The following is a 15,014-nucleotide window of genomic DNA, read 5'->3' as shown; positions in this document are numbered from 1 at the left end:
TATCAGGCTTTAGGCTGGCCGCCCTTCAATGTTTTCATAGCTGTACTGGAGAAGGGGGATTAAGACAGCAGAGCCAGAGAGAGCAAGGGAAAGAAGAGGTTATATTCAGTAAATGATCTAGGTAAGTGTAATAAATAAATATATATATATATGTATATATATATATACTGTAGTTCATATTTAGTTAACCTGATCTGAATTCTTGCAAATAACAGTCAAGTTCCCTTTCACTTTGATCGCACAAGTAGTAAAAACATTCTATGTACATTTTTAACAGATTTTCTTCTGCTGGTGGAGAGAATTTGCTTAGCCTAGGTTACAAAGAGCTGCAGATCACTAGATGTTGTCCTGGTATTTATTTTTAGTTCATTAGTTGTTTATGTCTTGCTCTTGGAGAGATTTTGGAAGGACAGACACTCCTGGGGGTAAATGTATCAAGCTGCAGGTTTGAAAAGGTGAAGATGTTGCCTATAGCAACCAATCAGATTCTAGTTATCAATTATTTAGTACATTTCATAAAATGACAGCTAGAATCTGATTGGTTGCTATAGGCAACATCCCCACTTTTTCAAACCCACAGCTCGATACATTTACCCCCTGGTATGATTGACTTCTATGCAAAACTGAATGCATTTGTTTCGATTTAGCCTACAAGCCCTAGAAATAGCTTTGTAACTTTTTGCAGCCTAATAAACATGGAGAATTTTTATCTGTAAGTTTTCAGGCTGACGAGATGTTTTCCTAGCACCTATGTGTGGATGATTGTGATTGTTAAACAAAGTATTCAAACAGCAAAGACAAAACACAATAAAATATAATATCAACTTCATATACTGGATATCTCACTTATAAGAGGAATTCCATGATTAATGTATTTAAATTGTTTTTCTTTAGTCAATAAGGCATTTTGGTTTCTCAGGAGTCTCTGCAAAATATCCCCTGGTATTTCCATGCGTGGGAACATGGAGACACCCCCTCCAAGGCGTGGAAAGTAATGAGGAAGTGTGACTACTGATAAGCTTAGTCTGAAATTTCTATCAATACGTGACAGAGCAATGCAATTTGGGCTCTATGGCAAAACTGCTTGTCTCCATGCTTGGCTGTATACTGTTTCTCAGTGTCCCTGTCTGCCTATGGTCATCCTCTGAAGGTAACTAATCAATTTTCTTATCTCCAAGAATTTGTTATAATCTGTTGGTACAACTGTGTATTTCTATATTTACACACATGTACTATACTGGGAAGCAGGAGCAGTGTGAGAGGGAGGCAGAATAGACAGCTGAACATTTAGCTCTGTTAACTGCCCTGCATAAATAATAACAAAAATAATAATGGTTTTGAAAAACAAAACACAAGTAGCTGAAGGGTAAGCAAAACCTAAAGCAGGGAAAACACTAAAAAATGGGTATTTTCTAATAGTGGAGTTAGCCGAATAAAATAATTTATTTTAAAATCAGTATAATATATGGACTAATATACCACTCTTTTTGACATATTATCTATACTTTCTGCTTACACTACCTTTATGGGATATCTAAAACATGCTGAGCAGGGAAATGCATTGAATGAATATATCTATCTATCTATAGATAGATATATTGATAAATATATATATATATATATATATATATATATATATATATATATATATATATATGAGTCTGTTTCCTTTTTACATACAGTTTTTATTATTTATTTTAGTGGTAAAAAAAAAGGTTGAAAATGAACAATATTGTTGTATACACATGTATATTTTCAGTGGTGGTCCTGAATATTCTATTGACCGAGGGGCCCACTAAGATGGTGTCAAATACTTTATTTTAAAGTTATGATGGTGACCTGCAATCCAGTCACCGAGAGCAAACAAATAAACACACACATAAACACACATATATATATATATATATATATATATATATATATATATATATATATAAAACAAATTACTCAATAACATACCATATGTGTCCCTTATATGATTAGTGTGATCTATAGTACAAGGGTGGAAAGCCCCGTTTTGATGACGCAAACCAGCTCCTCTCACTTCCCTAGTATAGCCTAAGAGAGAACAGCATAGAGGAACTTACAGATACTTTACAATAATTCCATGTACGCTGCTGACAAAACACATCATATGTTCCCCAGTTCATTTAATAATATGTACATTTCACAGAGCATATTTACTAAATTGTTGTTGGTGTTTGACAGGTCAAATGATCTGGTAGATGTACTGTAATCACACACAAGATGTCTTTCTGACTGCTAAATTTAATATCAGCATCCACTCAATATCAACACTCAATATATATAGGTGTGTGTGTGTGTGTGTGTGTGTGTGTGTGTGTGTGTGTGTGTGTGTGTGTGTGTGTGTGTGTGTGTGTGTGTGTGTGTGTGTGTGTGTGTGTGTGTGTGTGTGTAGCCTATATATATTCAGCAGCAATGTTTTATGTTAATTTGTATAAAAAAGTATGTGTTTATCTGTGTCTATTGATGCAAGAATAAACAAATCTGTATATACTTATTTCACATATGTCATAATTCATGCTCCACGTACATATACACTATCTATCAAATGTAAGGTCAAACCACTTCCTGATTTACATACAAGAAATGCATGCCAGGTGTTTCCATGCTGTAACTGAGTAAACTGTATCTAGATGGGGACAAAGGTGTTACACTATATTACAGTATATATTTGATATCTGTGCATATGTTATTATTAATGTTAACAGTATGTGGACAACCTTTGGTGAGTCTGGAATAGTTATATAGGGCTGTACACTAGAATTCTGATAGCATTTTCAGTGTATTTTAATATTGACTGGTTTGAACAGCCATATGCATATACTGGAGTATGGGTAGCAATAAACTCTAGAGCTGTAGTGGGCTTACGTTATTTTTAGCTCTATAGTTTCTAGTTAATGTAGCTTACATGAGCCCTACATTTAAACAGAGCCCTCGATGTGCTGTCAAAATATTTAAGGTTGACATATTCCTGATATGCGCTTAATATGTTTCTGGCTTTTTCCATGACAAATATATACACGCAGGAAACAATATATTTATGCACTTCTATGGAATCCTATTTTTAAAACAAAGCTACAGCCTGTTATTTGCCAGTATGCTGTTACAATTTCCTTTTAATGTATGGAAAGCTTCTATTGCAACTTCCGTTATGTGTATTTCAGACGTTACTTACTGTATTAGCTAATCATTCTGAATAAAAAAAAAGTACAATAGTGTTGTATAGTTCTGTGAATAGTCAACTGTTAGCCAGTTTTTGATTAAAAAAAATCAAAAAACATAGATTCGAGACGGGATTATTCAGGTTAGATTAAATATTGGTCACAGCTGCAATTTAAAATTTCTCTTAAAGTTGTTGTTATAAATATTATAAGCTGTAGATTTACATGATATTTTGGTACAGGAAAAAGACACAGATATATAAAATGTCCATTAAAAGAACACTACTACAAAACTGTAATTAAAATGCAGTGGACTTATTAAAAGTATCACATTTCTAACTGACACTTAATGAAAATGTTCGTTAAAGTGATTCCGGCATTTTTATATTCACACTCCGGACCCCTCATTTAGAGAAAGTAATCAATCCAGCTGCAAGATGGGGCAGCATGGTGGTTTAATGGTTAGCACTTCTGCCTCACAGCACTGGGGTCATGGGTTTAATTCCTGCCCATGGCCTTATCTGTGTGGAGTTTGTATGTTCTCCCCGTGTTTGCGTGGGTTTCCTCTGGGTGCTCCGGTTTCTTCCCACATTCCAAAAACATACTAGTAGGTTAATTGGCTGCTATTAAATTGACCTTAGTCTTTCTCAGTTTCTGTGTGTTTATGTTAGAGAATTAGGGCCTGATTCATTAAGGATCTTAACTTGAGAAACTTCTTATTTCAGTCTCCATGTTACAATGCAAGTGGTGCAAATTAGTATTCTTAAAATCTGACTGTATTTTCATGTAGCACACAAATACTTGATAGCTTATTTGTACACTGAAATTGAAAGTTGATATTTGTGTGCTACATGAAAAAACAGTCAGTATTTAACTTATGTGCAAAACAGAAAACTAATTTGCACCACTTGCATTGTAACATGGTTTTGTCCAGTAGACTGAAATAAGAAGTTTCTCAAGTTAAGATCCTTAATGAATCAGGCCCTTAGACTGTAAGCTCCAATGATGTGAGTGAGTTCTCTGTACAGCGCTGCAGAATTAGTGGTGCTATATAAATAGATGATGAAGGTGAATTTTTGGGGAGTGATACATTTAAAATGCGTGGACAGATTAAGAGTTGCATTGGAATGGTTTGTCCAGGTGCTAATTTCTACTAAATATGAAGTGAAGCTAAATATAAATGACTTACATAAGAAATTATATGCAATTATATATATAATTTTTTTATTCCTTGCAGGTGCCATCCTCACAAGCCCCGAAAATGTCACTTTCCAGTTGAGTTATTTTAGCCACATTTTGAATTGGACACATAACAAATCCGGTTTTGACAGCATTTTGTATGAAGTCGAGTATAAACGGTGAGAGACCAGTGGCATAATTTAACAGTATAGACATCTTCATGTCAACAATGTGTATTATTGTACTTGTAAATATGCCCAGTATTCAATATTGTGTATTGTGATACTTCCAGTATTGGCTAATAGATCCCATACCTATAGATATTTCAATTATTCCTCCAATAGTGGTTAGATACACATCATTAGCATTCTAAAGCTTTATATAGAGTCAGACACTTCAGCATCATTATGGAACTTATAACAGTAATAGAAAACATTTAGTATAATTTTATTTTACAATTTTTCTTCTTTGCAGTTATGGTGGTAATTGGACCACTGTGCCTCATTGCACCTTTACCAGCCTCCAATATTGTGACCTCACAGTGGAGACCTTGCTCCCGTGCCTTGGATATTTTGGGAGAGTCAGGAGTGTTTTTGGAAACCAGAAATCAAAGTGGTCTCGAACAAGACGCTACACGCTCAAAGAAGGTAACCAACCATATATGTAGTATTCATAAACATGGAGGAGTTATTTTGTTGTCTTCATGCTTCTTGTGCAAATATATATGGATACTACTGGTAAATTCCTATTTTCCCTATATTTTTATCTAATTTATTCCCAAATTACCACATTTGTCCATAATTGGAATCTGAAGAGAACCATTGGTGACATAAATTGGTGATAGGGATAGGAAGGGTTATTTATGAGCTCCAAACGGGCAGATCCGCAATACTTCTGTACACGGAGTGCACTTAGTGGCCTGCCTGGTGTTTTTCAAGGTTAATATCCACTTAAAGGTAATGGGAATTGCCACCAGAAAACCAATCTATGCCTTGTTTTTACGGATTTTTGGATATACATGAAAATGCACATGGTCCCCTCAAAGTCCAGCCTACTAAGACCACCCCCTTTATTAATTGAAATTGTTCAACTTTTCTTCAAAAATACTACTGGGTTTAACTTAGATTATCTCTCAAATTAATCATGGGAATAAGAGGACATTGAGGCTTTATTTATTATATATGTCACTTTTGTGTGTTTAAAACTTTATATTACTCTGGTTAAAATGTGGCTAGAAGGCGCACTCTGCAGAAGTGCATCTGGGAGACAAATAATACATCTGATTAAAAGCATATAGACAAATAAAATTCTCATATCAGGCGCTTATTTCTAAAAACATAATATACGATAGGTAAATATACAATCAAACAATCTTTGGTGGGATAGTGTCAATGTAGTTCTTCTACAATGTGGCTCAGATGGAACTGTGAATGGGAGGATTGAGCTGGAGCCCCGGCCATCCCACCATCATTGCCACCCCCAGGCCCACAAGGATGAACCAGACTCGGGTATTTTGTACACTCCCCCCTCGCAGTACCCCTGCTAGTATCCTCATTTCTAAACTTCCACATTTCTCCTTCCTCATCTTATATGTTACATTCCCAGCTCAAGTTTAAGTTGTTTTCTTGTGTCATGCCTTAGATTTATGAAGACTGGTGTGTTTTTCTAAACAAAGCTGGCAGTTACTAGCCTTTTAGCATACTGTTCCCTGCACATCAGTTTCCATAGCTGTTAACCATCAGAACTTTTCTTGCTTTGTTTAAAGCAGAGTTTGGCTTGGCATGCTGTGTCTTTTAGTTCCACATTAGCTTGCCTAATACTGATTTAATGGAATTGGTACTTGCTTTAATAAACTTTTATGAAAAATTTTTTAAAATGCTTCCTACTACAAGAAAATGGAGATTATGTGCCCTTTCTTGTGTCTGCTTTGGATATATGAATGTGTACATTGAGCACTAAACATATGATTTTCACACAGTTATTCTACCAACACCGTTTGTTACACTGAATGTGGATGGCCCTTCTGTACTAGTTCAACTAAATATGCCCAAAGTCGAGGTGAACAACACCATTCTGCACTACGAAGATTTTTTTCCATATAGCCGCGAGTATACCATATATATTCGACGAACTGAAGATAACCACACGGTAAGGTAGTGCAGCTGTATATGTTTACATGTGCATGCTGGTTGTCACACATTTGTGTTATTTTAATTTCTAATGTTTAACTGTGGATCTTTTTAGTTTGCAGAAGTGAAGCTTGCTGAAAGTTTCCATATTAATGGCTTGGCTGTTGGGAAAGAGTACTGTGTGCGTGTTCAGCCCTCACTCTCTTCACAAGACAATGTTGGTGTAGCTTCTTCAGAGATCTGCATTTACCTCCCAGAACAAGGTGAGAGAATGGCTGGTAGAATTATGTTATAAACCACATAATAAATATGTTATATGTTAATAATCTCCTATAAATGATATACTTTCAAAACAGTGGTGATGTCACATGAGCACTCCTTAGAAATATTTATGTATTTTGAGCACGGCTCCCGTATGTCCCCTGTTTTCAGGACAGTCTTGTTTTTGACAATCTTGTAGAAGTCTATTTTCACAGAATTCCTGATTCACCTATAATAATCTTTACCAGTGTGTGTGGTCATCTGCTGACCATAGTTAAAGGACCCCATATGCTTGGCTTAAGCACGGAGTGGCGGATTTGGCCACTTACGTCTTTGAAATGGATCCTGGCGCTTAGCCCTTTGGCCAATCAGCTGGATAAACTTATGTGTCTGTGGTCAACTTAAAGGAACATGGCAATCTTTTATGGAATGTAAAAATGTTATGTGTCCTGGTATTATGTTTCAGAACTATGAGAGTCTTTATTTTAAGACCAACCACTTGCATGAACTCATATATTATCTAACATATGGGTTCATGCACCATTCCTTCAGCACTGTAAAATGAAAGATTTTTAGAAGTCACCAACTAGTTTTGAAACCATATAACACCACAGATCAACTGCTTTTAGACAGGTGAAGAAATTCTGAGATGACTTTTATCATCATTGTATTTCAGAGTAAGGCGTACATTGCTTGTATAATAAGTGAACACAAGCTTTGTGACAAATAAACACAAACCGTACCGTAGTATAAAATGATATTTTGTTCTAAGTAGTGTTTCTATTTAATTTTGTATTTTATTTGTAGGTTATATTATTTTATTAGAGAAAAGGAAGCAGTGTCTTGTCAAAGGATTCTGGGACAGATTGCAGGTTGGGGGTGGGGTTATGGCAGGTCATGTGCAGGGGTTACACTGGGTTTATTGTCAGAAACATAATGTCTGGCTGAGGAAAATGTAACGGAAGAGGAGAGGAATAAAGTAGAGAAGTTGAAGGAATTATTTAATCAGATTAGACATATCCTAAATAAGACACAGTTGTGAAAGATGTTATCTTTGAAAGCTAGTGATGTTACTTATCTTTCATAGCTGTTTATACAATTACTAACACGACTCCTGTATTACGTACTTAGAATTCAGGATGTACTATTCTATACTTACATTTCCGCCTTTGTCTTCGCAGAAGTGAACACCAGCACTTTCTTGGTGGTGGCATCCTGTATTTTGACTTTTGTGGTTCTATTGATCTTTGTCAATTTCTTCATTTGTCTATATATTCGAGAAGGGGTGAAGACTCCCAAAACACTGGTGAGTGAATCAGATTAATTGTAGAATAATAACATTATTATTATATGCCAATTAACAGCATTCTGTAAACAATTCTATCTATTGACATTTATATCAGACTTTCCCACAGGGAAAACTCCTATTTGGACACATACTGGGCAAAGCTGCATACCAGCTTACAATTGAACTCCATCCCAAACTTAAAATATATTAGGTTGTGTTCACTATGTTAAAATTAAATCCTGTCTTTTACTTAACTGTAATGCACTCTCCTTCTAAACAAATGTGTGGCCGGAAGCCTCCAAAGTTCCTATACTTATTTCCTACATACTACCTGTATTATTATGTTCATGTCCAGTACAGTACCCTGGGGAGTGATATTGAACTCCACCCAATACTAGATTTTAAGTTTTGGGTAGCATTCTTTAATAAATAAACATTTGAGAACATGTCTACATAAGTGGATTTGTGATCCATGGCACTCACTTGTACGTACTATGGGCCTGATTCATTAAGGATCTTAAATTAAGAAATATCTTATTTAAGTCTCCTGGACAAAACCATGTACAATGCAAGGGATGAAAATTAGTTTTCTGTTTTGCACATAAGTTAAATACTGACTGTTTTTTCATGTAGCACACAAATACTTGATAGCTTATTTTACACTGAAATTGAAAGTTGATATTTGTGTGCTACATGAAAAAACAGTCAGTATTTAACTTATGTGCAAAACAGAAAACTAATTTTCACCCCTTGCATTGTAACATGGTTTTGTCCAGGAGACTTAAATAAGATATTTCTTAATTTAAGATCCTTAATTAATCAGGCCCTATAGTTTTAAATATTGCCCTATAAAATATGACAACAAAATATGTAACACACCTTGTAATCAATAAATTATATGCATAACATAAAACAACTGCACCACTTGTATTTCACCTAGTTGATCAATGTAAAATAATGTAACTTATATTTTTCCAGAAGTCTCTCATTAAGAGAAGTTGGTCATGGATGGATAAACCTTCCTCCCCCGTTATTGAGACTGCTGTGTGCTGGGAAAAAGACCTGATTGATCATCTGATGGCGGAGCCCAGAAACTCTCTGTTGCGTAGCAGTGCAGATAGCGGGTTTGGAAGCCATTTCTTTGACAACTGTGTGTCAAAGCCCTCTCCTGTGTCTTTGGACTCCTCTGCAGATGAGAGTATTATAAGTGTGCCAAGGGCACATTCTGACCTTAAAGAGTTTTCCATACAAGAGAATATCTCTGATAAAATAGCACACCTACAAGAAGAGGACAGTGGTATCAGCCTATCAACAGGCTCTCCAAGCTTCAAGCGCACCAGCAGTTGCAGTGATACACCCTACAAAGAAAACACACAAAGTTGTGGCAATTGCAGCGGAGAAATAACGACAAATGTAAGACTGGGATATCTGAGGCAACAGGAACCTGAGAACAAACAAAACTGCTTAGAAGAGCAGCAATCGGAGAACACATGGCAACCACAAATCAAGGACTACCTTTCTCAAGGATCACAGAATCAGCATAAGGACCATATTGAAATTGATCTCCATCAGGAATGTGAAGTTTTCCAAGAGCCTTGGGCTCATATCCCTGAAACATTTCAATCTTCTATGCCACTGACAGTGGCTTTCAGTCCTTTCAGCCGGGTGCTGTGGGATTTTGGAGTTAGCTCTCCATCACTAGTAGATGTAGAACTCATGGACACCAGATCCTAACCTTTTCAAGAGAGAACTATTTATCCCTGGCATGAAAAATGATTACCAAACATCTGAATTTGGAAGCGCTTATAGGCATCAGTATATCCCGGCTTTATCCTAAATGGGGAATGGAGCGTTGATGGACATATTTTCATTTTTTTATTATAGCTACATTTATGATTTGTAAACAGTTTGAAAGTTATTACACATATAACTAATAAGACCAACAACACAAGCTATACACCTTCCTTAGTGGGGTATTACTAAAAGAACTTGTAATCGTGAGATATGTTTAGTATTATATCTTCATTTTTTTCATTCATTTTTCACCTCCAAATGAGGCTTTCTGAAGAATCACTTGACTGACAAGCAGTTAACAGTTTCAGTTTCCAAAATAAGTACAACTAATAACTCATTTGAATAATAACAAAGATGAAATTAGACTTTGATCGTAATTGCACTTTATGTATTTGCTACCAGTGTGCACAATGTTATTGCACAAATCACTACTATTTGCATCCACACTCAGAGGAACTTTTATTGCAAGATTAAATGGAGAATTTGTTCCATAGCTGGCATGCCTCGGAAAACAATGAAATATCTCCACATTCACCATGCATACTACAAGAAAAACTGTTCCATCTGTGACTGTCTCTTTTTGTAAATATAGAATAATAATATGTAGTTTATACACCTGTAGTTCGCTGTGAAGTTTCACTTTGCACAATTAGTTTGCACACTAGCATGTATGTAAATATATATTTATTTGTATATATTGTTATAAGTGCTTTTATAAAGTACAAATTACAATTCTATTACTTGTTCTTGTTTCTTACAGATGTTTTCTGCTTTTATAAATATTATTGAAAACATTCATTAGAGACACTTATACACAGAGATTTATTACATTACTTATTATTATATGATGCGATATAGAAAACATTATTTGCAATAGCAATGTAAATTGTAATGCATGCACTAAACAGTGTTATCATCTACAAGACTCGTCTGGTTATAACTGGAAAAATAATATGCTGAATAAAGATGGGCGGAAAGATCTTAGAATATTTATCTCATTCAGCATTTGGCTATGAAATGTTGCATGTTTCGCCAGTAGAATTTGGCAGCAAGTGTAGCCCTACCTCAACCAGGGGCCAGGTACAAAGTACCAGGACCACAATCTGCTTGGGGTCCCTGGCCTGCCTGTGCAGTGAAAACTAACCTGGCCATGCCCCTTTTAGCGGCTATAAGTTGCTGTACTGTTGTCCGAAATTCCTCTTGGTGGCCTTGACTCCAACTACACATCACAACAGAATGAAATGACTACAATCCTCCCAGCCTAAAATATAAATAACACAAAATGAGAATATACACATATAGTGCAGAACTCTGTGGAATGGTGCAGCAAAAGCACACCTATGATTGTATCACTTGAACTTCATACCTCAGCCTGTCTTGCCACAAAATCTGATTAGAGCAAAATTTTACATCAATATCACCCAGTTCTAATACTAATACAAACCGCGTAGTTCTGCACCTGCAGTGTGTTGTAGACTAAAGGTCTGAGCAGCTATGTAGCACAAAAGATCCATCCCACTCAGTCCCACAACCATCTAGACATTGGAATCATTTACCCTTGTAATAAATTATGACAACCGTACATTTCATTAATTCACCCTCTTACAGAAGTATCTCAACTCCAGAAGTAACCTCACCAATACAGAGGTTTATATAATGCCCATAACAGTTTTGTGTACATTCTCTTTATGCTCCTATGCTTACGGCCTCAGTGGTTGAGAAAGAGACAAAAAAGCAGCTTTATAAAAATGTCTTATACCCCATTCATACTGCACCAAAATCCCGGGTTTTTCCCGGGGCGAGCTCAAACGACCCGGGTCTTGGTGCAGTATGAATGGTACAAGTCAAAAATCCCGGGTCTAAAAACCCGGGTCTTCAACCCGGGATTTATCGAGGGGTAATTCCCGGGTCGGACCCGGGTCGCCTGCACTATGAATGGTGCAACCCGGGTTTTTCAACCCGGGTTGCACAGAAAACATGCTGATTGGCTGTCTGCCTGTCTCTGGAGGATGATGTCATCGTTGGAAGCCCATGGAACATTGTAGCAGCTTTTTAGGAGAGATGGTGGATGGTGTTCTCAACATAAAGCTGAAGCAGAAGCGTTTTTTTAGGGAGAAAATTGCTTTTATTAGTTTACAAAAACAGTGTTTATTTACAGCAATTTTGACACACTGGATGGAGGAAGAGGTGTGTGAGCTGCTGAATGTCAGAGGGGAGGAAGAAATTAGAAGGCAAGTGACTGGGACTGTGAAGGATGCCACAGTGTACTACAACATCGCCAAAAGATTCACACAACGTGGCATAAAGAGGACACAGCAACAAGTCCTGAACAAATTGAAGTCCCTGAAGAAGCAGTACACTAAAGTCCATGACCACAACAGGCGCAAAAGTGGCGCTGAAAGAATGGACTGGCCCTTTTATGACCAGTGCAATATGGTCTTTGGACATTCTCCTCTGGCAAATCCAATTGCACTGTCATCTTCTAGCAATGTGGATGCGGCTATACCAACACCACCAGAGAGCACACAGACAAGCGAGGCCGCAACGATAATAATAGAAGATTCTATAGAAGACACCCCAGAACTGGAGTGCTCTGCCACAACAGATGACACCAACATTTCTTGGGAGGAATTGAACGATTCACAGCCATTCCCTGCTGCGCAAGTCGTTACAGATACTTCGCAAGAAACGCAGCCAGAACCAGTGCCGGTGTCAAAGTCTACGCCACCCAGTTTACGCTTCAACAGTAAGTATCTTTAATAATCTCACATAATAACCAACTATATATACATACATATATATCTACATAATTGAAAAAAAAATTGCCCAAAAGTCTAATATAATACACTGCAAAGTATTAAAACATTAACACGCATATGTTGGAGTGCAAAACTACTGGGCAAGAGGGAGGAGGCCTCAAGCACATATCAGCTTACAACACTGCTTTTTTGTTCTGCCACATTATATATTCTAATGTATGTTTTACTGTGTTTTTTTCTATGAACAGTTTACAACGTTCCTAAAAAATGCAAAATGCCCAACAAAATGGAGCAAGCAACTAAAACAATGACAACTGTCATGATGGATCAACTGCGGGAGATGGACAGCACCATGAGGGAACACGAGAATACACAACTGCAGCGTTTCATGGACAATGAGCGGGAACTGCATAATAACTTATTATTATGACGGACATTATCCTATGTACCAGCGGGGGCAACCCATGTTAGGCAACAATAACCCTTCAAACCCTGTACAGAATACACAACATGCTCAACCTATGGGTAACCCCAACATAGAATACACACCGGCTTTTACCACTCCAAACCACTCCACAACCAGAAATGCCACAATATAGGCAATTGTAATACTCATGTTTTATGGTCAAATGTTTCACAGTTATTTGTTATCATGTATGTTACGTGGGATCTGAAATCACACCGTTAGCTTCACATATAACGTGAAAAGCAAATTTGCACTTACTGTTTGGGCACATTTGTGTCGTCTGTTTACTACTAATGTATATATTTTATTTTTTTCTACATGCAAGTAAGCACTTTTATATTGTGTCATTTTATATTTTTTTGTGAAGAGACATATGAGGAAATATGTACAAAACAAAATACAATATGTGAAATAAGCATATATTTTTTATTTTTACATTTGTGTGGTACATTCAAACAAGTGAGGTCAAATTGGCAGTGAGGGTGGTCCTAATAAGTTCAGCAGAGGTATTGGTGCGCTCTCCTTCAAAAGTACTGGAGTCCACTGACAGCACTGGCATTTCAGATTCCTGCACATTCCACTCAGGTAGAAATTGCTCTTTTTGTATTTCGCAAATGTTATGTAAAATACAGCAAGCAGCAACCACGTGGGGCACAAGCTTGGTGTCAATGTCAATGCGCTTCAATAGACAGCGCCAACGTCCTTTCAAGCGCCCAAAAGCATTTTCCACCACCATCCGAGCAGAGCTGAGGATATGTGTAAACCGGATCTGTTCCTGAGACAGGTGATGTTGCTGAGTGAACCCCTTCATCAGCCAGCGCCTCAAAGGGTAAGAAGCATCCCCAATGATGTGTACCGGTATCTCCACACCATCAACAAACGTAGATTTCTGTAAATAAAAACATGCAGTTTCACGTCACCATGTTAAAAATATTGGTCAAATAACGCAGTACACTTGGTACTATATGGTGAAAATGCATTTTGCAAGTGTTACATCTGTATATAAAAAGGGGCAGTAAATACATACAATATTGATAGCAAACAATAGTATATAAGCTTCAATTACAAAAACATCATACAACATTACACCTATATTTACCTCTCTAGGGAACAGCCAGCCATCTTGTCTTTCCTCAGCAATTTGGTAAAGGTCCGAATTTGCTAGAACTCTGGCGTCATGGGAACGTCCAGGCCAGCCGATGAAAACATCTGTGAAACTAACATAAAAAAAACCATATATAAATATGTTTTACAATACGCATTACACATGGCACAGTCACATAAAAAAAAACCATAAAAAATGCTTACCAATAGTTGTGGGCAACCACATCCTGCAGAATGATGAAATGCCAGCCTTTGCGGTTGTAGTAATCCGCATGGTTGTCTGTGGGGGCAATGATGGGGATGTGTGTCCCGTCTATGGCTCCAGCACACTGTGGAAACCCACGCTTCAGGAATCCTGCAATTGTATCATCCAGGCGCTGACCTTGCGGTAAGGAGATGAAGCGATGATAGAGGGCTTCCAGCAATGCCGTGGTGACTTCATGCACTAGAGTGCACACCGTGGATATCCCCACTCCAAACAAGCAGGAGATTGTCCGGTATTCTCCAGGGGTAGCATACCACCACAACACAATAGAAAGGCGCCTACATGGTGGAATAGGTTTCCCAAAGTTAGTGGTCTTCCTGGAAAGTGCTGGGGTAATAAGGTCCAGCACATAGTTAAATGTCCCACGTGACATTCTGAAGTGTTGCATCCACTGCTGTTCCTCAAACGCTTCCACAGTAGACCAGAAAGCTTCTCCGTGGCTACGCTCTCTGGCACGCATGGTTCGGTTACTGGCAGCACTGAATCTCAAAATTGAGGCAATGCTGGCCCTGAGAAACGCTCTCCTCCTGCGCATATACAGACACCGAGTTTTCTTCTGTTGTGCCATAAACTTCGCCTTCCTC

The 15,014-nt window shown here is 37.4% G+C and overlaps 1 protein-coding gene across 2 annotated transcripts; it reads left to right on the top strand.

Annotated features, from left to right (window-relative positions):
* The first annotated feature begins 1,015 nt into the window (after window positions 1–1,015).
* Window positions 1,016–10,573, top strand: IL10RA (interleukin 10 receptor subunit alpha). 2 transcript variants are annotated; one of them, XM_075191639.1, is made up of 7 exons: window positions 1,016–1,150; window positions 4,423–4,543; window positions 4,839–5,011; window positions 6,343–6,512; window positions 6,609–6,756; window positions 7,936–8,060; window positions 9,024–10,573. In XM_075191639.1, exons 1-7 carry the CDS (start codon window positions 1,072–1,074, stop codon window positions 9,774–9,776), a joined length of 1,569 nt encoding a protein of 522 aa, XP_075047740.1. In that variant the 5' UTR covers window positions 1,016–1,071; the 3' UTR covers window positions 9,777–10,573. The 2 variants fall into 2 exon arrangements, with proteins under 2 accessions (XP_075047740.1, XP_075047739.1); XM_075191638.1 differs by having other exon boundaries at window positions 9,021–10,573.
* The last annotated feature ends 4,441 nt before the right edge of the window (window positions 10,574–15,014 follow it).

The sequence above is a fragment of the Mixophyes fleayi genome, chromosome 11 (genome assembly GCF_038048845.1).
Source record: "Mixophyes fleayi isolate aMixFle1 chromosome 11, aMixFle1.hap1, whole genome shotgun sequence".
Taxonomy (NCBI): Eukaryota; Metazoa; Chordata; class Amphibia; order Anura; family Limnodynastidae; genus Mixophyes; species Mixophyes fleayi.
The sequence above is the reverse complement of the archived record's forward strand: the minus strand, read 5'-3'. Positions and strand labels throughout refer to the sequence as shown.